The sequence below is a fragment of the Euphorbia lathyris genome, chromosome 7, assembly GCF_963576675.1.
Source record: "Euphorbia lathyris chromosome 7, ddEupLath1.1, whole genome shotgun sequence".
NCBI lineage: Eukaryota > Viridiplantae > Streptophyta > Magnoliopsida > Malpighiales > Euphorbiaceae > Euphorbia > Euphorbia lathyris.
This window is the reverse complement of record NC_088916.1, coordinates 69,714,973-69,737,455: the sequence shown is the minus strand read 5'-3', so window position 1 is coordinate 69,737,455 and position 22,483 is coordinate 69,714,973. Positions and strand designations below refer to the sequence as shown.

At 33.1% G+C, this 22,483-nt stretch overlaps 1 protein-coding gene across 1 annotated transcript; it reads left to right on the top strand.

Moving 5' to 3' along the window:
- The first annotated feature begins 17,639 nt into the window (after window positions 1-17,639).
- Window positions 17,640-21,933, top strand: LOC136234945 (7-deoxyloganetin glucosyltransferase-like). The gene is made up of 2 exons (XM_066024435.1): window positions 17,640-18,178; window positions 20,879-21,933. Exons 1-2 carry the CDS (start codon window positions 17,668-17,670, stop codon window positions 21,811-21,813), a joined length of 1,446 nt encoding a protein of 481 aa, XP_065880507.1. The 5' UTR covers window positions 17,640-17,667; the 3' UTR covers window positions 21,814-21,933.
- Window positions 21,934-22,483: the final 550 nt, after the last annotated feature.

Sequence of the window (22,483 nt, the reverse complement as noted above, 5' to 3'; positions counted from 1 at the left end):
CCACATACGAATGCCCTTTGGCCTTGAAGCATGTGCAACATAAGCACATCTACCATGTGTTTTAATTTCAATAATTAATAAGGTCACCAATATTCGAACCCTCGACTGTTTGATCTATTAGCGATGCACTTTTAGTGTCAATAGCGACACATTTTTTGCGTAGCTAATGCTTGTGTCGCTATTGCTCAGTGACACATGTTTTGAGAAAGCGTCTGTATTGACAAGGTCAATATCGATGTTTCTTCCAACATATGTCGCTATTGACCTTGTCAAGTAAGATACTCCTTTAAAATATGCGTCTCTATTGACATAAGAACATCACTATTGAGTAGGTTAATAGAGACACATAATTTGAACGTGCGTTGTAATTGATTTTTTTTTAAATTACAATTTTTTTTTTTTTTTTGCAAAACACATGCTAAACATTCTGTCGAATGTTTTACCAAATATACTATAGCATATACCATGTAAAATGGACCACCTTGCATAAAAATAAGCTTCTAATATCAATTCACAATGAAGGAAATCCCTTAATATTGAGACGCATTACTATTTTTCTCCAATTCATCACAACATACTGCATTTGCAAATGAAATTTTGAATGTCTAATTATTGTTATCATTAATGCTTTAAAAACATGTACACTACTAATGGATTTTTCTTACAATATATTCTGGCACTAGATCACACACCTCATTTATCTCCTCCACCAAATAAGGTGTTCTTGAATTTGGAAAATCTTGAAAAGTGTCAATATTTCAAGAATGCCAAACCTCATAAATAAAGTTAAATATATAACAAATTCTTCATCAACACTTACCTTTGATAGATTCGTGCTCTAATGGTGATTTTCCGTTATTTCAAACATATATCGCATCATGAAGTAGCCACACTCTACTTGTCCCTATTGTTGAGCGCACTACATGTTTTGGAGTTTTAAAAATAAATTAATTCATGTACGAGCAAATTAACATATAACTTAAGGTAGCAAAATGAAAATCATACTCCTTTACTACTCCATGACAAGGTATATTGGCTTTTAGGACGTCCTTTTAGTTTTTGATAAGCTTTAAATGCACTACACAAAACAATATTATACATGTTTAAAGTAATGTAAAAAAAAATGCAAAACTAAATAATGTAAGTCTTATTATCTATTACTTATTCATGTACAAGATTTAATTTTGAATTTGACAACTCCGAACTTTACTGAATCAAATGTGTATACATGAAGTTTATGCAAAGATATGACCAAAAGAGGCCAATGCTCACTAACAAATGAAGATAGTTTTGAAGATAAATGACTAAATAATCAACTTAATTATAGCTTTTGAACTAAAAAAAATAAATCATAATTAAAATTTAGCTTACTGTTGGTGGTAAGGTTCACTTTGACATATGTCTAACATGTCTGTAACGGGATGTCAAATACGGGTATGATTGGGTGAACATGCCACAGGTGAACACATTAGCATTGATAGTGAAGTGATGGAATTACCACTCATGTAACAATGAGATGATATCACAAGCCACTTGATAAGTGAGATTGATAAGTGTATGGTCATACTCTGATAAGTAGTTTTCTTACCTGATTCATCAATCTACTTGAGATCAAGAAATATCATAAACAACAGAGAGGATGACAGCTGACATGCCTCTTATTTATCATATCAACATCAAATGGTAAAAGACAGTAAAAGATAACTTGAGGGTCTCTGCATCTTTAGACTACTGATACTTTGTCTTAGTTGAGGGTTGTAATGGTTTGCTAGAACACACTTACAGTATGTAGACTGTGAGCCCACTGCTAATTAAGGACAGACCTGTAGGATCTTGCACATAGAACATTTGAGTTGGAACTTATAGAATGGTACATTGGAGAGATGAAATTAATTAATTGATTGGTAGTAAAATGTCAAGCTAATTAATTAGTGCTTGAATTAATTGGTTAATTGTTACTATGTATCAAGTGAAGGAAATTAAGGCTAAGGTATAGCAGCGGAAATATAAAAAATTTAGCCTACTTCCTTTTAACCATAGGATCCGTTAATCGTTATTTCATATAAAGAGGGATAAGAAGAAATACCTTTCGATGATCAATCTACCGTTGCAAACGAAGTGCCCACAACTTCAAAGGAGATGTAAACTGTTTATCAATCTGCCCCTATCCAAAACAGACCTTCCGGACCTCCGAACGCCAATCCCTTCGGTGGAAACGTGGAAGAATATGTCTAGAAGCTACTGTCCAAAAATCGCGACGATCCGACGGTTCAATCTCCGAGAATCCGCGAAATAGTGAACTGACCTGATGTAGGCGAAGAAAAACGAATTTCTCCCTTTTGATTGTTTTTCCTTCTTTCGTGAACACGGTGAGATTAAGTTAGAATCAACCCTTATGAGATGCAACCAAAATAGATTGCCTCTAATTAACCAACACAAGATCAAAGAGAAAAGGAGATGAATGAAAATTAATCAATCGACGGAAGCCGTATGAATTCTTGTCCTCGAACTGGGGAGGTCGAATTCTCTTTCTCTCTAATAGGGGATTTCGAAAATCCACTAGGGTTGGTTAGGGAGCATTAGCCGAAATTCTAATAGCAAGGGGTATATATAATCACTTGTATCTAAACCCTAGTTAGATAGGATTAGGTTACTTAATAGGAATTCAAATCGGAATAGGATTCCTAATTATTATCTTATAATATATCTAATATATTTAGGATAATAATAAATAACCTAATTGGATAATAATAGGAGTATATTAATCTAATTAAAACTCCTAATTTAATTATCTCTTAATTAATTTAATTCATATTCCTAATCAAATTAGGATTAATAGAATTAAAATAATTACTCACTAATTATATATAAATTTCGCCCCCCTTGTTTAAATGGGCCTCACTGGGCTCAATTGGGCTTCCATCTATTAATTACATCCATCTCTCTTTTGGTTCCAAGTCTTATGTGTGATCCATTAGGTTCTTACTACTTCTAGCCATATGCAACTATTAAATTAATTTCTTCAAGAATTATATTTAATCCTTGCATAACGGAATGATGTACTGAGTATGTTATTGGCAAGTCTGTAATCATTCCCCCAGAGTTCGTTAAGAAGACAGGTTGATTCTGTTGTTAACCCTTCCGTATTAGTTACAGTATAATTCGATCCTTTATCAACTACATCCTTGAACTGAATCTTATGACTATGGGTGATGTCAAGTCACATATAGCGAGACGTTCATTTTACTTGTACAGGCTGAGTCAACTCAAATAGATAGGTTAAGTGAAATCTGTATTTCTACTCTTAAGCTATCACCTTGCAAGGATTTAGAGTCGAGTCTTCCACAAGCGATCCTTGGATGTATCTCCCATTAATCGGGAGTGATAAATGCTCAATCCAATGTATAACTACCCTGACATTACCTCCTGTGACACCCAACCTTTGCAGTTCACACCCCAGAGTCATCTCTGTTAAGGATCGTGGGACCACATGATCAAAGTCTCACATTCAGTAATTCAGGATGACCAATTAACATTCCTTTGAGTCTGAGGATTAGTTATACCTATTAATACCAATGAGATGAACAGGTGACAAGGATGAATCTACCCATCCTGTTATCTCAAGTCGGATCCCCAATCCTAATGAACGACGTTTCATCGGATCTATGTAACTGTCCAGATATCTATATATATAAAGCTTGTGAGATCAGCTTTCTGTCGGACAGAAGACATTGTTACATACAAGTCTCAACAGTGATATATCAATCCTAAACATATCACTTGACTTGGGGTGGTTTTAAGTTTATTAGTTTATTATAAAGTTTTATCTCACTTCATGCTTGTATGAACACTTTATAATCACTTTAAACAAACTTACAGATTTCCTTTTATTAGACTTTATTTAGTGCTTAAAAGGGATTGCCTTTATATGGTTATAAAACATATATCTCATTAAAACAAATGATATAAAGAACAATTCATTTACGTTAAGTTTGTATCCTGCAACAATTGACTATAGGACACTAAACCCCAACATACTCCCACTTGGACTAAAGCCAATTGTTTCTAAAACTTATCCCAGTAGAAGTTAAATGACGATCATGTACTTTCTGGGTTAAAGGCTTTGTCAACGGATCTGCAACGTTGTCCTCTGTAGGTACTCTTTCTATTCTCGCATCTCCTCTAGCCACAATCTCTCTAATGATGTGGTATCGCTTTAGGTAGTGTTTGGATGCATTATGAGACCGTGGTTCCTTTGCTTGCGCAATGGCTCCATTGTTATCACAGTACAGAGTAATGGGATTGACAATGTCAGGCACCACTCCTAGTTCTGTAATGAACTTTCTAATCCAAACTGCTTCCTTTGCTGCTTCCGCAGCAGCGATGTACTCTGACTCGGTCGTAGAGAAAGCTACGCTTCCCTGCTTGGAACTTTTCCAACTGACCTCGCCCCCATTCAAGATAAACAGGTATCCTGATTGGGATTTAAAATCATTCTCATCTGTGAGATGACTAGCGTCTGAAAATCCTTCAATTTTCAGATCTCCTTCTCCGTACACTAGGAACATATCTTTAGTCCTTCTCAAGTACTTAAGAATGTTCTTGACGGCAATCCAATGCTCGTCTCCCAGATTCCCTTGGTAACGACTCGTTACAGATAACGCGAACGCTACGTCAGATCTAGTGCATAGCATAGCATACATAATCGAACCGATCGCGCTGGCGTACGTGACTACAGCCATGCGTCGTTTGTCATCATCAGTTTTAGGACATTGATGATTGTTTAACTTTACTCCATGTACCATGGGTAAGTTACCTCGTTTCGATTCAAGCATGCTAAACCGATTTAGCACCTTTTCAATGTATGTAGCCTGTGAAAGACCAAGCAGTCTACGCGATCTATCCCTGTAGATCTTTATACCAAGTATATAGGCTGCTTCACCAAGGCCTTTCATTGAGAAGTTATCGGATAACCATACTTTCACCGATTGTAATAGAGCAATGTCATTTCCCATTAACAGTATATCGTCCACATATAGTATGAGAAATGCTATAGAGCTCCCACTTGCTTTCTTGTAAATGCAAGCTTCTTCGCAATTTTGTTCGAAACCAAATTGTTTTATGGTTTCGTCAAAACGCTTGTTCCAGCTTCTAGATGCTTGCTTGAGTCCATAAATGGATTTCTGAAGTTTGCAAACTATATTTGCATCCTTTGATATGAAACCTTCAGGTTGCATCATGTATACATCCTCAAGCAGGTTTCCATTTAGGAAAGCTGTTTTCACATCCATTTGCCAAATCTCATAATCAAAATGAGCGGCAATTGCAAGCATGATTCTGATTGATTTGGACATAGCCACAGGAGAGAAAGTCATAATCAATTCCTTGCTTCTGACGATATCCTTTCGCTACTAACCTATCTTTGTAGGTGCTAACCTTTCCATCTATGTCAGTCTTCTTTTTGAAGATCCACCTGCACCCAATGGGAATTATCCCTTCGGGTGGATCAACCAAAGTCCACACTTGGTTAGTATACATGGAATCCATTTCAGAATCCATGGCCTCAAGCCATGCTTTAGAATCTGGACTAGTAAGAGCCTCTTCATAGTTTTCGGGTTCGTCGTCTAACACGGGAACCTCGTTATCATCTCCCACTAGAAAACCATATCTAACTGGGAGTTCACGAACTCTTCGTGATCTACGAATAGGTGCCACTAGAGTCTCATCTAATGGGACTTCTTCGGGTACCTCAACCGCTTCTGTTGTTTCAGTCGGTGTTTCTTCCTCTTGAACTTCGTCGAGTTCAATCACGCTTCCCTTTTGTGTTTCTTCGAGAAACTCTTTCTCTAAGAAGGTTGCGTGCTTGGATACTATTACTTTCTGATCATCTGGATGATAGAAGTAATACCCTATGGTTTCCCTGGGATATCCAATGAAGAAACATTTATCAGATTTAGAATCTAATTTATCGGACGCAATGCGTTTGACATATGCTGAACAACCCCATACTCTCATAAACGAGAACACGGGTTTCTTACCAACGAACAATTCATATGGTGTGGAACTAGCAAATTTAGTTGGTACTCGGTTCAGGGTGAAGAGGGCAGTTTCTAAGGCATAGCCCCAGAACGTCTTTGGAAGTAAGGCCATGCTCATCATGGATCGTACCATATCTAATAGGGTACGATTTCTCCTCTCGGATACACCATTGTGTTGTGGTGTATAGGGAGGTGTCCATTGTGAGCATATCCCACATTCAGTTAGATAATTCAGAAAATCATCAGAAAGATATTCACCACCTCGATCAGATCGAAGCGTCTTTATTTTCTTTCCTAATTGATTTTCCACTTCATTTTTGAAGCATTTGAACTTGTCAAAGGCTTCTGATTTGTGCCTCATCAAGTAGATATAACCATATCGAGTATGGTCATCTATGAAGCTAATGAAGTATCTGAATCCTCCTCTTGCTTGGACTGACATAGGACCGCATACATCTGAATGAATGAGTCCTAGAGTGTCTGATACACGCTCACCTTTATTGCTAAAGGGTGTCTTTGTCATTTTACCTTTTAAACATGATTCGCATGTTTCCAATGATTCGGAATCGATTGGATCTATAAGCCCATCTGAATGTAGCTTTAGCATGCGTCTCTTGTTTATATGGCCTAAACGACAATGCCACAAGTAAGTTGAATTATCTATCTTATGTCTTTTGGTATCAATTGCAAAAACAGGAGTTTTATCATCTAACACATAAATCCCATTTTGTGATATTCCTGAAAAATAAAAGATCGAATCTTTATAAAAATTGCAATGTTTGTTCTTTATAGAACATACCAGACGTTGGAGTACCGGCTTTTCCCTTCTGGAGGGTAGCTCGGTACAAAGAACAATTTCTCTTCCAATGCCCCACGTCACCACAATAGTGGCACTTTCTTTTAGGCTTCTTCACTTCCTTTCCCTTAACTTTAGTGGGCATGGCTTTCTTACCTTTCTTGGGATGTTTAGGATCGGGAGAATTCCCTTTCCACTTCTTTGATCCCTATATGACAATAGCCGGTATTGCCTTGTCTTTCTTCATATTGGGCTCAACTGACTTGAGCATATTTGCAAGCTCTTCAAGAGAGGTTTGCAAGTCATTCATCTGATAGTTCATGATGAACTATGAATAACTCTTTGGGAGGGATTGAAGAATTAAGTCTACACTTAGTTTGTTATCCATCGCGAATCCAATACTAGAAAGTTTGGTAATGTAGCCAATCATCTTGACACAATGTGTCATTACAGATGTGCCCTCTTACATCTTGCAACGATATAGCAACTTGGATATCTCGTAGCGTTCGCACCTGGTCTGTTTCCCAAACAGTTCCTTTAGGTGCATGATGATGGAACAGGCATAGTTGCCTTTGTAATTCCGATGTCATCGATGCAAGTATGATGCATCCGGTATGATCGTCATCAGCCTTGTGCTTCTGATAAGCATCGATTGGGAGCATCATCCTCAGGGATAGGGGGTATCGATGTATCAAATACATACACTATTTTATCGAACTTCAAAACGATTTTGAGGTTACGAAACCAGTCGGTGAAGTTTGAACTATTCAACTTGTTATCGGTAAGTATATTTTGCAGATTGGTGTTAGTCATGATTTTAAGAGTGTTTAATTAAACTTGAGAGTGAGAAAGAGTAGACGTATGTTATTCATTTGCTTTAAAGTATACCAATCTAAAATTATAGGCCTTTTAATTTATTTCAGATTGCTCCCACTATTTTGCCAAATTAATAGCCCTCCATATTAATTCGAAGAATTTCACAAATCCTTTAGTGAGCTAGGATCCTAACTCCTGAGATTTCGCCTTGAGTTTGCTTAACAAGCTAGTCTCATTTGTTAGGTAGATTCATGTAATCAATCACATCTTGAATGTGACTCCTAGGTTATTGGGTTACTAACCACATTAGTAACTAATATGCTATTCACATTAATCCCAACCATATTGCCCATTAGTTTATGACAACATGAGTTTGCTCATCCAATTATCATAATCTAATTTAAGTATTACCCCATATTCATGAAAGAATAACTTTCGATAATTCAGGTGTTACCATAAGACCCTGAGCTTGAGTTTGCTCAACAACCCAAAGGCCCCCAGTACTGCCGGCTGAATTATAATATTAGGGAGGGGCAACCGATTTTAATAACTTGCTTATTTACTTAACTTTTTAACGAGGGATTTTATTTAAGTCTCATAATCTAACTTAGTCTTGATTTGCTTTAGCATACATCAGACACACATACATTCACATACATTGGCGTTATGGACATATTATCTAAATTATTCCGTCGAGCCAGAGACGGAATAAAAGGCCAAACCTAAGGAAATACTAACTATTACATATTTCTCTTTAGGTCCTCCGTCTTCTCCATGGCGCCTTGAAATTACATATTAATTTCTATACTACTATAAGAAAACTTCAATTGAATTGAAGGGAATCAGATGAGAGGAGAAATTACAATAGATAGTAGAAAGGCAGGACGTGCAGGCCCTATTTCAAAAATACCAAAAGACTAAAAGAGGGTCCAAATATGTCCATAACTCCAAACATGCATAGACTCAATTAAATAAATTTAATTGGTTGATTACATAACCGGCTTATGTAATATTTACGTTAATCACATTAACTCGTCAAATTAACTTTCATCCAATTTTACTTCTAATCGTTTTGTATCTTTATATTAATCCTTAGATTAATATAACCATATAAAACGTCGATTATGTATGTCCCAATTATTTTGATTTCAATTCATTTAACACTTTGATTTACAACTTGGTAAAAACAAACTTTTAAACGAATTTTCATTCGATAATCAAAACAGAAAACTATCAATTTCCGAAACATATATATATATATATATATATATATATATATATATATATATATATATATATCAGATTTTAAAACGGTTTTAAAAACGATTTTCAGAAATAGGAAAAACTACAATAGATTTCCGTTTTATCATTTAGAATTAATAAAACTAATTTTATTAACCTAACTATAAAACTAATAGATTTTGTTATAATGATTATCAACCGAAATAATTAGGAACATACGCATAATCAATTTTAATTAACAATTAACTAAAATTTATTTATCTTTAGAATTAATTAATCAAACAATTTGTTTAATTAATCCTAACCATAAATATTTATTCAATCCTATTGAAAAACTTCTAAATTTTCATATATGAAATAACGGATTTAACGATGGCTCTGATACCACTGAAGGAAATTAAGGCTAAGGTATAGCAGCGGAAATATAAAAATTTTAGCCTACTTCCTTTTAACCATAGGATCCGTTAATCGTTATTTCATATAAAGATGGATAAGAAGAAATACCTTTCGATGATCAATCTACCGTTGCAAACGAAGTGCCAACAATTTCAAAGGAGATGTAAACTGTTTACCAATCTGCCCCTATCCGAAACAGACCTTCCAGACCTCCGAACGCCAATCCCTTCGGTGTAAACGTGGAAGAATATGTCTAGAAGCTACTGTCCAAAAATCGCGACGATCCGACGGTTCAATCTCCGGGAATCCGCGAAATAGTGAACTGACCTGATGTAGGCGAAGAAAAATGAATTTCTCCCTTTTGATTGTTTTTCCTTCTTTCGTGAACACGGTGAGATTAAGTTAGAATCAACCCTTATGAGATGCAACCAAAATAGATTGCCTCTAATTAACCAACACAAGATCAAAGAGAAAAGGAGATGAATGAAAATTAATCAATCGACGGAAGCCGTATGAATTCTTGTCCTCGAACTGGGGAGGTCGAATTCTCTTTCTCTCTAATAGGGGATTTCGAAAATCCACTAGGGTTGGTTAGGGAGCATTAGCCGAAATTCTAATAGCAAGGGGTATATATAATCACTTGTATCTAAACCCTAGTTAGATAGGATTAGGTTACTTAATAGGAATTCAAATCGGAATAGGATTCCTAATTATTATCTTATAATATATCTAATATATTTAGGATAATAATAAATAACCTAATTGGATAATAATAGGAGTATATTAATCTAATTAAAACTCCTAATTTAATTATCTCTTAATTAATTTAATTCATATTCCTAATCAAATTAGGATTAATAGAATTAAAATAATTACTCACTAATTATATATAAATTTCGCCCCCCTTGTTTAAATGGGCCTCATTGGGCTCAATTGGGCTTCCATCTATTAATTACATTCATCTCTCTTTTGGTTCCAAGTCTTATGTGTGATCCATTAGGTTCTTACTACTTCTGGCCGTATGCAACTATTAAATTAATTTCTTCAAGAATTATATTTAATCCTTGCATAACGGAATGATGTACTGAGTATGTTATTGGCAAGTCTGTAATCATTCCCCCAGAGTCCGTTAAGAAGACAGGTTGATTCTGTCGTTAACCCTTCCGTATTAGTTACAGTATAATTCGATCCTTTATCAACTACATCCTTGAACTGAATCTTATGACTATGGGTGATGTCAAGTCACATATAGCGAGACGTTCATTTTACTTGTACAGGCCGAGTCAACTCAAATAGATAGGTTAAGTGAAATCTGTATTTCTACTCTTAAGCTATCACCTTGCAAGGATTTAGAGTCGAGTCTTCCACAAGCGATCCTTGGATGTATCTCCCATTAATCGGGAGTGATAAATGCTCAATCCAATGTATAACTACCCTGACATTACCTCCTGTGACACCCAACCTTTGCAGTTCACACCCCAGAGTCATCTCTGTTAAGGATCGTGGGACCACAGGATCAAAGTCTCACATTCAGTAATTCAGGATGACCAATTAACATTCCTTTGAGTCTGAGGATTAGTTATACCTATTAATACCAATGAGATGAACAGGTGACAAGGATGAATCTACCCATCCTGTTATCTCAAGTCGGATCCCCAATCCTAATGAACGACGTTTCATCGGATCTATGTAACTGTCCAGATATCTATATATATGAAGCTTGTGAGATCAGCTTTCTGTCGGACAGAAGACATTGTTACATACAAGTCTCAATAGTGATATATCAATCCTAAATATATCACTTGACTTGGGGTGGTTTTAAGTTTATTAGTTTATTATAAAGTTTTGTCTCACTTCATGCTTGTATGAACACTTTATAATCACTTTAAACAAACTTACGGATTTCCTTTTATTAGACTTTATTTAGTGCTTAAAAGGGATTGCCTTTATATGGTTATAAAACATATATCTCATTAAAACAAATGATATAAAGAACAATTCATTTACGTTAAGTTTGTATCCTGCAACAATTGACTATAGGATACTAAACCCCAACATCAAGATAATCAATTAATGGCTTTTGGGATTGAGTATTTGATTGATTAATTAGTTTGCATAATGTAATTAATTAATTTACAAATTAATAGAATTACATTCGGTCAATAATTAATTAAATTTATACGTCATTTTGTTAATCAGTGTAATTTATTTTATTGGGGTAATTAAATTTAATCTAAGTATAATTTTTTTTTTTGGTAAGAAGGGAAGAAAAAAACAAACAAACAAAAACCTAACCCGGGATCAGTCTAGGAAGACTGACCCCAATCCTATCCTCAAGAAGAGAAGGTAACAGAAAAGAAGGAGGAACGGAAAAGGTAGAAACACCTAACATCCCCCCATGCCCAGTAGCTGCCAAGCGATCCGCGACGTGATTTTGCTCCCTATAAATATGGGAGAAGGTAAGAGAATCGAAGGCAGGACGAAGCCTCAAGATGGCTTTAATGAGATTCTGACTCTTAAGAAAAACAGCCTGTCTATACGAAATCCTGTTGATAGCCTCCAAATTGTCAGACTCCACCGAAAGTCTTTTAACACCCATGCGAATGGCGAGTTTAATGCCAGACAAGATCCCCCAGAGCTCCGCAGTAAAGGAGGAGCCCGTACCTAAGTTATGGGTAAACCCAGCCAGCCAGACGCCACCAGCATCCCGAAGAACTCCACCAGCAGCAATTCTGCCATTACTAAGTATTACATAGTATAAATACTTTTGATATTTATTTATGTAACTAGAATAGTTTTACATTAAGTTTGTAATTGACCAATTAATCCCTTTCCAAAGTGAACAAGCTAAAGTTGCAAACAAGAATCCTTCTACGTGTTCCTCTGAAATTGTGTTAATGATCCGAGAGAACACTAAACTATCAACCTCCTCCTATTGTGAATAAGTGTGCACTTTTATCTGGTTCCAGATTGTTCTTCACAATGTAATCGAGCTTGCGTTTAGCTCACAAAGCACGAATATCACACGATAGTAATTTCTACCGTTAAGCGAAGCTATAACAAGGACCAGGTCTGGATTGTCATGATTTTGAACAAATCCAAAAGCATTTGTGTTCTGATTCATCTCTAAATATCTTGATTCAGAAAATTGATTATTTGAATCTGATTGAGATGAATCTGTTCCATCTGAGTAATGAGATTTTTCTCCGTCTGATTCCTCTTCTTCAACACCAATACCGCTTTTCAATGCTCGTAGATCTGATGCCTTCACCATGAATGTGATCGTTCACCAAGTTGCTTTGATACCATAATAAAACCTGTATTGTGATACATAAAGTAGAGAAATCAAACCATTTCTCAAAAACAACAAGTTGTGAGCTATTTAAAATGGCTCAGAAAATACCCAAATAGAATTATGGAGAAAACAGAGAAAATAAATTCTAGTAGCTATTTATTGATCTGGTAACTATTTAACCAAATAGTAAAAGGGTAAAGTAGTAAAACAGATAGTTATAGCGTATTCCAATATTTATCCACACACATTAAGTTTATATGGAAAAAACTTAAACAATTTGTACATATACAAGTCACATGTCAAAAATTATGTCATATAATAAAGTTATATATCATTTAAATTTTCATCTGAAATAGACTAAATGTTACCTATGAAAATAATAACACATAACAAATAACAAAATTTTGGATACCACGATGGAGCAAATAAGATGTTAATTTTTTTTTTCTATTTACTCTAATAATAATACTAGTCCTCAGTGTTTCATTCTTTACAAATTGTTAAAAAGATTCGATTTTTATTTATTTATTTTATTCTGTAAAAAATTAAGTAAATTTTAGTTTATATATAAAAAAAGGTAAATAATTTATTAGTCCTCACCTTTTTACGCAACATACTGTTCAGTCTCTCTATTTTGAAAAACACATTGTAAGGTCCCTGTCTTTTGTCAATATAAACCCTTTGGCCCTTTTTATCTATTTTTTTTTATTTTTAACCGAATATATCTTAGCTTTCAGAACGGCCATAGTACGATACAAAATAGTCATGTTACTATGTTATTTTCTGTTTGTCAGTTTATAAAAAACATAACGGTTAAAAATCTAAAAAAAATAGGCAGAATGACCAAAAAGTTAATATTGATAAAAGATAGAGATTTTATAATGTGTTTTTCAAAATATGAGGATTAACCAATGTGTTACATAAAAATGAGAGGACTAATTAATTATTTACCAAAAAAAATAATGTATAAAAATCAGGGCTTATATTAAAGGGTTTTTTTATATAAACATCACAAATAATAATAATATTTTGGCTTTAATCAAATTGATAATTTTTTATTTATAGAAATTTCTATATTAGTTTTCTATATCATTTAATAATTTTTTCTATATCATTTACTAATTTCTATATTAGTATATGATTTACTAAATTTCTATATTATTTTCTATATTACTCTATTATTGACTATAATATTGATTAGATTATTAATTAATCTATTATATATTAATATTAAGTTCCGATTTATATATTATTTTTATATTCTTTAATATATTCTATAATATATATTTTTTTATTAATTATTATTAATTAATTTCTTATTAATTAAGAATATTAATTAATAAGGTAATAAGGAATACGAATTAATAAGAATACGAGAAGTATATTGATTGCTTTATCTTTCTATTGTTTTGTTTATAGTGATTGAAATTGAATAAGTAAAAAAGAACTCTCTTTTTTGTGCTTTATGAGGTATGTAACATATACCAAAAAAAGCCTATTTTACAATGTTAACAATGAAAGTTTTCAAAGATTTTGTTCGTTTTTATTTTAGAAATGTCATAAAGTAAAAGGTAACAACCACCATCTTTTAACATTCTTAAAAATAATTAGTTATTGATAATTTTTCTAATAATAAAATTCAAAATAAAATTTGATATAACCATAAATTTTTCATGACATGTGTTTTTCCCTATAATCTCCGCTAAATTAACAGAGGGAACCGATATAGAGGAAAACCACTTCTAAATCCATTCCTTCTTTTCAAGTTAAATGGAATTTCTTCAAGATCCAATAAGGTCAAAAACCCTAGCACAACGAAAGAGATGAAACCCTAAAATATTTGTATGAAATTTGATATTATTGATAAAAGAAAAAAGAACTCTAACCTAAAATATCTTTAACTTTTAACACATTATTGACCATAACTCACTAATATTTTATTCTTAGATATATTTATATATTTCAACAATAGCAATAAAATTAATTTAAAGAGAAGAAAATGACAATGATATTTAGAAAGAAAAAGATCAATCTCCTTGATTGTATCAACACCAAACTTAAATAGTGGATTATCAAATTTGAGAAACATTATGATAATCAAAAGTAAGGAAAATGAAATGGCCCACCAAATCCCTTTTTAAATATGTTTTTTTTTTTAACAGGGGATGCTCATATTTCATTAAATCATAAAATTGCAAGTACACAATGAAACCAAACCTTATACACATATAGGCTAAGCCTAATACATAGTCCACTAGAACAAAAAAATGACTATTAAAAGCAAAAATATGACTATTAAAAGCAAAGAAAATCATTAAAGGTATATTAAACAAAGACAACATTTGAAACATATATAGATCGTAACTCCAAATTCGCCGCAAAGCAACTGTAGCCCAATCTTCAGCATTTGAACCATTCTGAACCTTCGGATCTAAGTCCTTTCTTTTGCAACCTCGTAGATCTAGTGATCTACGGATAAGATCTACCGTTTCTGTTCTTGCTAACACAGAAAAGGTTACCAAAACTGAAAATTTAACCAACAGGTGCAGTTCAACCGGATCCAAAAGCACGATGAAATATATATGATCCAACTAAAGAACCTGACACAAAACAAAAGGAAAATAAACACGAAAACGGAAAAAAGAAATGGTGGGAGGAGGAAGAAGGAAGACAAGCTTCCTCCTTCCTCCTCAACTAAACAGCAGCAACAAAAAAGGGAGAGGAGGAGGAAAACCGATGGTTTAGGAGAGGTGTGGAAAGAGAAGCAGAAAAAAATCTTTGAGTGTTACTAGTATAATATTTCTAAATTTGAGAATTGGACATAAAAAATCTTTAAATTTTTATTTTGCGATATATTCAAATTCATAATTTTCCACCTCTAATTAAAAATATGTATTAATTAAACTATGCTCTTTTAATAAAAAAAAAATTTAAATTTTGATATAGAATCATGTAAATATCCAAATTATCATCGACTAATTTAAACACCCGGCAATCACTCGAAATGGAAAGATTTTATTGTATATCTAGTGTATTATTATATCAACTAATAATTTAGTACCACGACACCTACAACCAATAAAATATTAGATATTCTTAATGTATACATAATTATACATATAGTTATTTATATTTTTTTGGTAAAGTATAATTATTTATATAAAGTTGTATAATAATTCACCAATGCAAATAAGTTGCATTTGGAAAGAAGAAGGTATCATATTTTATTGGATAAATAATTTATTAGTCCCATCTTTTTATTTAATATACCGTTTGGTCTTCTTATTTTGAAAACACATAATAAGATCTCTATTTTTTTATCAATATTAACTATTTGGTCATTCTATCTAATTTTTCAGATTTTTAACCGAATATATCTTAGCTTTCAAGATAGCTATTGTAGATATAATATGGTCATGTTACTCTGTTGTTTTCTATCTGTCTGTTTATGTCAAATATAACAGTTAAAAATCTAAAAAAAATAGACAGAATGACCAAATGGTTAATATTAACAAAAGATAGAAATCTTATGTGTTTTTCAAAATAGACTAAAAAAATAAACTGAATGACCAAATGGTTAATATTGACAAAAGATAGAAATTTTATAATGTGTTTTTTAAAATAGAGAGACTAAACAGTATATTCGATAAAAAGAGAATGACTAATAAATTATTTACCCTATTTTATTCGATCATGATTGGAAAGTAAGAAAAACGAAAGGTGACAAGTCAAAATTATAACTATCCATTTTGAAGAAATGTATATTTATTCATAATGTATGTAATATTGTAATTTTATGTTTAAACAAAATCAATTTTATTTAATATTAATATAAAATTTAAATAGATTAATTTACTGTTTTTAACTCATTATTTAATTATCATATCGGTTTTTTTTAGCATAAATTAGAGTTAAGGTGCAAAAAATACTCTCAACATTTTGGGTCAGGAGCAATTTTACCCTTAACATCTAAAATGGTGCAATTTTACCCTTAACGTCGGAAGCCAATAGCAATTTTACTCCCAACGTTGATAAATTGGCTCAATTTGAGAAATAATTCATCAAACTGTCTTCTCGGTCATGAATCTTGTTTTCTAACACTTCACACGTGCGGCATTTTATTAGCAACAAATCACAAACATACGTTGGGATGTGAAAAAAATAATAAAAAATATATTGTATTTTATACGAATTAGACAAAAAAAATTCAAAAAATTCACCGAATTTATAAATATTAATCTCCAATTTTGTTATTAAATTACAAAAAAAACATGAAATCCTTTTTTTTAGAATGAAATGATATGCAATTGGTGCAAAATAAAGAACAAAAATGTCTATGTTTTATAATAGTGTCTGAAATTGATCCAAATTATCAACGTTGGGGGTAAAATTGCTTTTCACTGTGAACGTTAAAGGTAAAATTGTACTATTTTAGACGTTAGGGGTAAAATTGCTCCTGACCCAAACCATTAACGGGGCATTTGGTATTCTATTGCGATAGGGATAAGGATAAAGGTTGGCATAGAGATAATGATAAATGGTTGGGATAATGATAAAAATATGATAGTCGAGAATTATTATTCAATATTTGGTACGTGTGATAGGGATAAGGATAAAATAATATATTTTACTATTTTAACTTTATTTTAAACTGAATAACATTAATTTGAGGGATAAGATGGAATTTTCCATCCTATTAAAATCGCAGGAGCTTATCCCACCTCCTTATATCACCCCCTCCTAGATATAGGATTTGAGGGATAAGACTCGTATCCCTCTCTTATCTCTCTAACTTATATCTAAAACAAACACGGGATAACTCATCTCAGTTTTTTATCCATATCCCCGTGTCTTTATCCCCTCTAACAAACACCCCGTAAGAGTATTTTTGCACCTTAAACCCGTAAATTATCTCTAAAAGTTTTGTTTTATTTAGTAGTGAACACTCCTGTTGTTTTATTACTATACAAACAATCTGTCAAAATGTGGCGATACAAGTTAATAATAATAAAAAAAAATGGACTTCCAAATTAATCTATAAAAGTAGGTTCAACCATTGTTGATTTTTGCAGGCCAAGCCAAGAATGGGTTCATCTTCTTCACCTCACGCAGTGTGTGTTCCATTCCCAGCACAGGGACATATAAATCCAATGCTTCAATTAGCAAAACTTCTTCACCAAAAGGGTTTCCACATCACTTTTGTTAACACTGAATACAATCACAGACGTCTCTTGAAATCAAGAGGTCCTGAATCCATGGACGGCCGTCCTAATTTCCGGTTCGAAACCATTCCGGACGGTCTTCCTCCTCCGTCGGAAGAAGCTGCTGACTCTACCCAGGACGTGCCTTCCCTCTGCGCATCCACAAAGAAAAACTGCTTAGCTCCATTTAGAAACCTTCTTTCTAAGCTCAAAAACTCGACGGAAGTTCCTGCAGTTAGTTGCATAGTTTCAGATTGCATAATGGGCTTTACGATGGAAGCTTCTCAGCAACTTAAGATCCCCAATTTCCTTCTCTGGACAGCTAGTGTTTGCAGTTACGTTGGGTTCTTGCAATATCGCACTTTAATTCAAAAAGGTTTCGTACCCTTAAAAGGTATTTATACTTGTTAAATTAGTTAACTTTCAAGATCTAATTCAGTTTTACGATGTTTTATTCATGATCGTCGGAATAGTATTTCAATCCATAAAAATCAGAATCATAACGGACTGTGATAATCAGGATCAATTTAGTCTATGAATCTTAATCTTAGATATCAACTCAGCCTTCAAGTCGCAGTTCATCAAGTAAATAGTGGTTTACGAAGGAAATTTCCGTCAGCAAACATCTAATTTCCGTCAAGTGCTTTCCTGACGGAACACTTACGGAAGCAAATCCGTCAGCAATATGTGCGTGGGTAATATATTTTGTATGTTAAAAGTTAAGCTGATACCTCAGATAAGTTAATTCAGACTGCAAACTTTAAATTATTTACTATACAAATTAAATTTTTTTTTAGTTCAAGCTGTTAGATTGCAGTGGTTGGTATTGTTAGCTATTACGAATAATATTTAGGACCCGTTTGTTTTACCTACTGATTGTTGTTGTTATTTGCTGTTACGGTTTGCTATTTGCTGCTCCTGCTTGCTATTGCTAGTTGTTGTTTGTTGTTACGGTTTCCTGTTTGCTGTTGGAAAGCAGAGATTCTCTGCTTTTGTAAAAGGCTTTCAGATGTAAAAGGCAAACAGCAGGTCACTAACCAAACACTTAATGCTGCTTTTCAAGTGTAAAAGGAAAACATGAATGTCACTAACCAAACACCTAAAACTCTCCATTTCGAACTGAAAAGGCAAACCGGAGCACGAAAATGAGCACCCAAACACCCTTTTAGTAAATATAGAGGGAGTTATGGCTTTTAAAATATCAAAAGGCTAATAACGATATGTTTAACAGACCTGTCTTAAATATTTTTTATGTCATATGTTAAATATAAAAATTCAACTCCCAATATTTTTTCTTAAATATACACGACTTTGATTTGACGAGAGAATGAAATTACCATGTGAATTTTTGTTTTATTTGGACTTAAAGCACTATTTGCCCCTTTATATATTTAAAAAAATTTCATTTGAACTAGACCCGGCAAAGCGACACACGATCCGATGACACGACACGAATACGGCATGTTTTTTAGTGTTAGTGTTTAGGGCTTTATGACACGACACGAAAGTTGACACGACACGAAATGACACGTTAATTTTCGTGTCAACCCGAAAACACGAAACTGACCCGAAATTTAATTAAAGAAATTAAAAAAGTTAAAAATTATGATAAACTAGGTTAAAAATAGACATGACTTTTCTTATTTATTAAAGTATAAATATAAAGAGTATAAAAAAAAACCTATCTTATCTTATTATCTTAACTTATTAGGTTTTAATTTTTCAAATTATGAATTTGAAGTAAAGTTCAAAATATTTGGAATGACAGGTCGGGTCGTGTTGAGCAGGTCAGGTCGTGTCAATTTAATTGGTTGGGTAAAAAATTCGTGTCGTGTCGTGTTTACCGTGTCAAGAGCAGGTCGTGTTCGTGTTCTGATTTTGTGACACGAAAAGTTTTCGTGTCGTATTCGTGTTACAGGTTTTGACAAGAACCCGAAACCTGACACGACACGAACACGAAAATTGCCAGGTCTAATTTGAACCGTGCTCTATTATTTGATCATTTTTTGCCACTGGTGTATTCTAATTGATGAATTTTTACTTAATTTGAATGGAAACTTGACATAACCGTTATAACTGTCATACCTCTGATATGTGAAAATATTTTGACATTTTGAACTCGATAAATTTTAGGTTAGATTTTTTTTTACTTAAGTATTTCCACATAGGACAATATATGGTAAAAAAATTTCAAGACATGATATGTGTCAAGTCCAGGTGTCAAAACATCACCACGTATTAAAGGAAACAATTTTATTAAGTCTTAATTTAAATTGGATAAAATTTCACCAACTGAGATCGGTCATGAGCTAAATAGGACCAAATAATATGTCAACGACTAAATAATAAAATTTTGAATATATCAAAAGTGAAATAGTGGTTGAACCTTTTATTTCTTATAATATATATAATATTCTTTTTCAATTTAGTATTGGGTAAATTACACCCATGGCCAGTGAACTTTACCCATTTTAATATTGGTGACTATTGAAAACTTTACACTTTTTAACATTGGTGGTAACTCAATTTTAACTAACTCCTTAAAATGACCGTTAACGACTTCAAAATGAAAATATTCAAGAATTAAAATTGTTCAGAACGACATTTAACATAAAACCGCATTTTTTATTTTCCAAAATCACATTTTTTGGAGCTTTCTCTCTCTAAAAATTTACTTTCTCTCTCCTAACCAAACAACACATAAATGACCTCAAAACGAAAATTTGCAAGAATTAAAGTTCCTTAGAATACCATTAACTCTTCGAATTTTTTATTTTAAGGTCGTCAACGGTCGTTTTGAGGTGTTGAGTGGCCACCGGTATTAAAAAGTGTAAAGTTCGGTCACCATACTGTTAACAATTGAAGTTCAGTAGCCACAATATTAAAATAGTAAAGTTCAGTGACCATGTGTGTAATTTATCCATTTAGTATTCCATAATAATAATAATAATAATAATAATAATAATAATATTATTATTATTATTATTATTATTTATTGTTTCGAGTAAAAGCAGTTCAGAAAAGCATAAATAAACACTCACTAATCAATTGTTTGATTCTAGTTTTGATTTATAAATTGCATATACACATTCAGATGCTAGCTACTTAACAAATGGATATTTGGAAACTGAGATTGATTGGATTCGCGGCATGGAAGGTATACCTTTGAAAGCTTTGCCAAGCTTTTTTAGGACTACAGATCTTGAGGATGTTATGCTTAGTTTCGCTATGGTTGAAGTTGAAAATGCTCGGAATGCTTCCGGTGTTATTTTTAATACATTTGATGAACTAGAGGATCAAGTTCTAATGCATCTATCTTCCATCATTCCAAATCCAATTTACACTGTCGGTCCTCTTCAGTTTCTTATTCGGAATCAGGGAGAAGAAAACAATTTAAACAATATAAGAACTAATCTCTGGAAAGAACAATCCAGCTGCCTAAAATGGCTCGATTCCAAACAGCCGAAATCTGTCATTTATGTGAATTTCGGAAGTATAACAACCATGACATCTGAGCAATTAGTGGAATTCGCTTGGGGACTCGCAAATAGCAAAAAAGAATTCTTGTGGATAATACGACCAGATGTTGTCAACGATGAGTCTGCAATAGTTCCGGTGGAATTCTTAGAGGAAATTAAAGAAAGGGGATTTCTGGGAAGTTGGTGTCAACAAGAAGAAGTGTTGAGTCACTCTGCAATTGGAGGATTTCTAACGCATGGTGGATGGAATTCTACTTTGGAGAGTTTGTGTGGAGATGTGCCAATGATTTGTTGGCCCTTCTTCTCCGATCAAATGACTAATAGTTGGTTTTGCCAGAATAAGTGGAGAATGGGAATGGAAATCGGCGGTGATGTAAATAGGAATGAAATTGAAAAGTTAGTGAATGAATTAATGAATGGTGATGGAGGAAAGGAAATGAGGAAGAATGCGATGGAATGGAAAAGTAAAGCAGAAATGGCTACTTCAACTCCTACTGGATCCTCGTATATGAATTTCGAAAAATTGATCTCTAATTTGCTTCTTTCATAATCAGAAAATCAAATTAGTTAAATAATGATATGATTATTCTTTCATCACGAGTATAGTGTGTGTTTTACAGACTTTCAAAATATTTTATTCCTGATTTTAATGGAATATGTTGGTTCTTTATCATCACAAATATGTTGTTTCTTTATCATAAGATTTACTAAGAAGCCATCGAGAAACCTAACTTATAAGCTTGTTTAACTCAGATCACGAAAAACCTTGCACTTGTATTAAACATTCTTATAAACAATCCTATTTAAAGAACCGTAATATAAGATATACATGTGATTATAGACAAAGAGGGGTAGCGTAATCACATTAAAGGTCGAAAGACTAAGATGCGGATACAACTGGTACGTTTATTGGACATACGCCCTGAATTCTTATGTGAACACACTAAAGGAAGGATAAAATGCATGGAAGGATTTTACTAGAATACCGTATTGTCCAAATGAAAAAAAATGACACCTTAAAATCCTAATAAAGGTCATAACAACCTGTAAATAAATTGCTTAAAGGAATATTTCAGATATTTTAAAACTTTCTACTCTTTTTCCTTTTCTTTATTTCTAAGAGAGAAGTTGGCTTAAGCATTAATGTGCTTAGCCCCTGTTCTTTATTACTTAATTTCATTAATAACCAGTTCAGTTCAATTCAGTTCAGTAGCAATCAG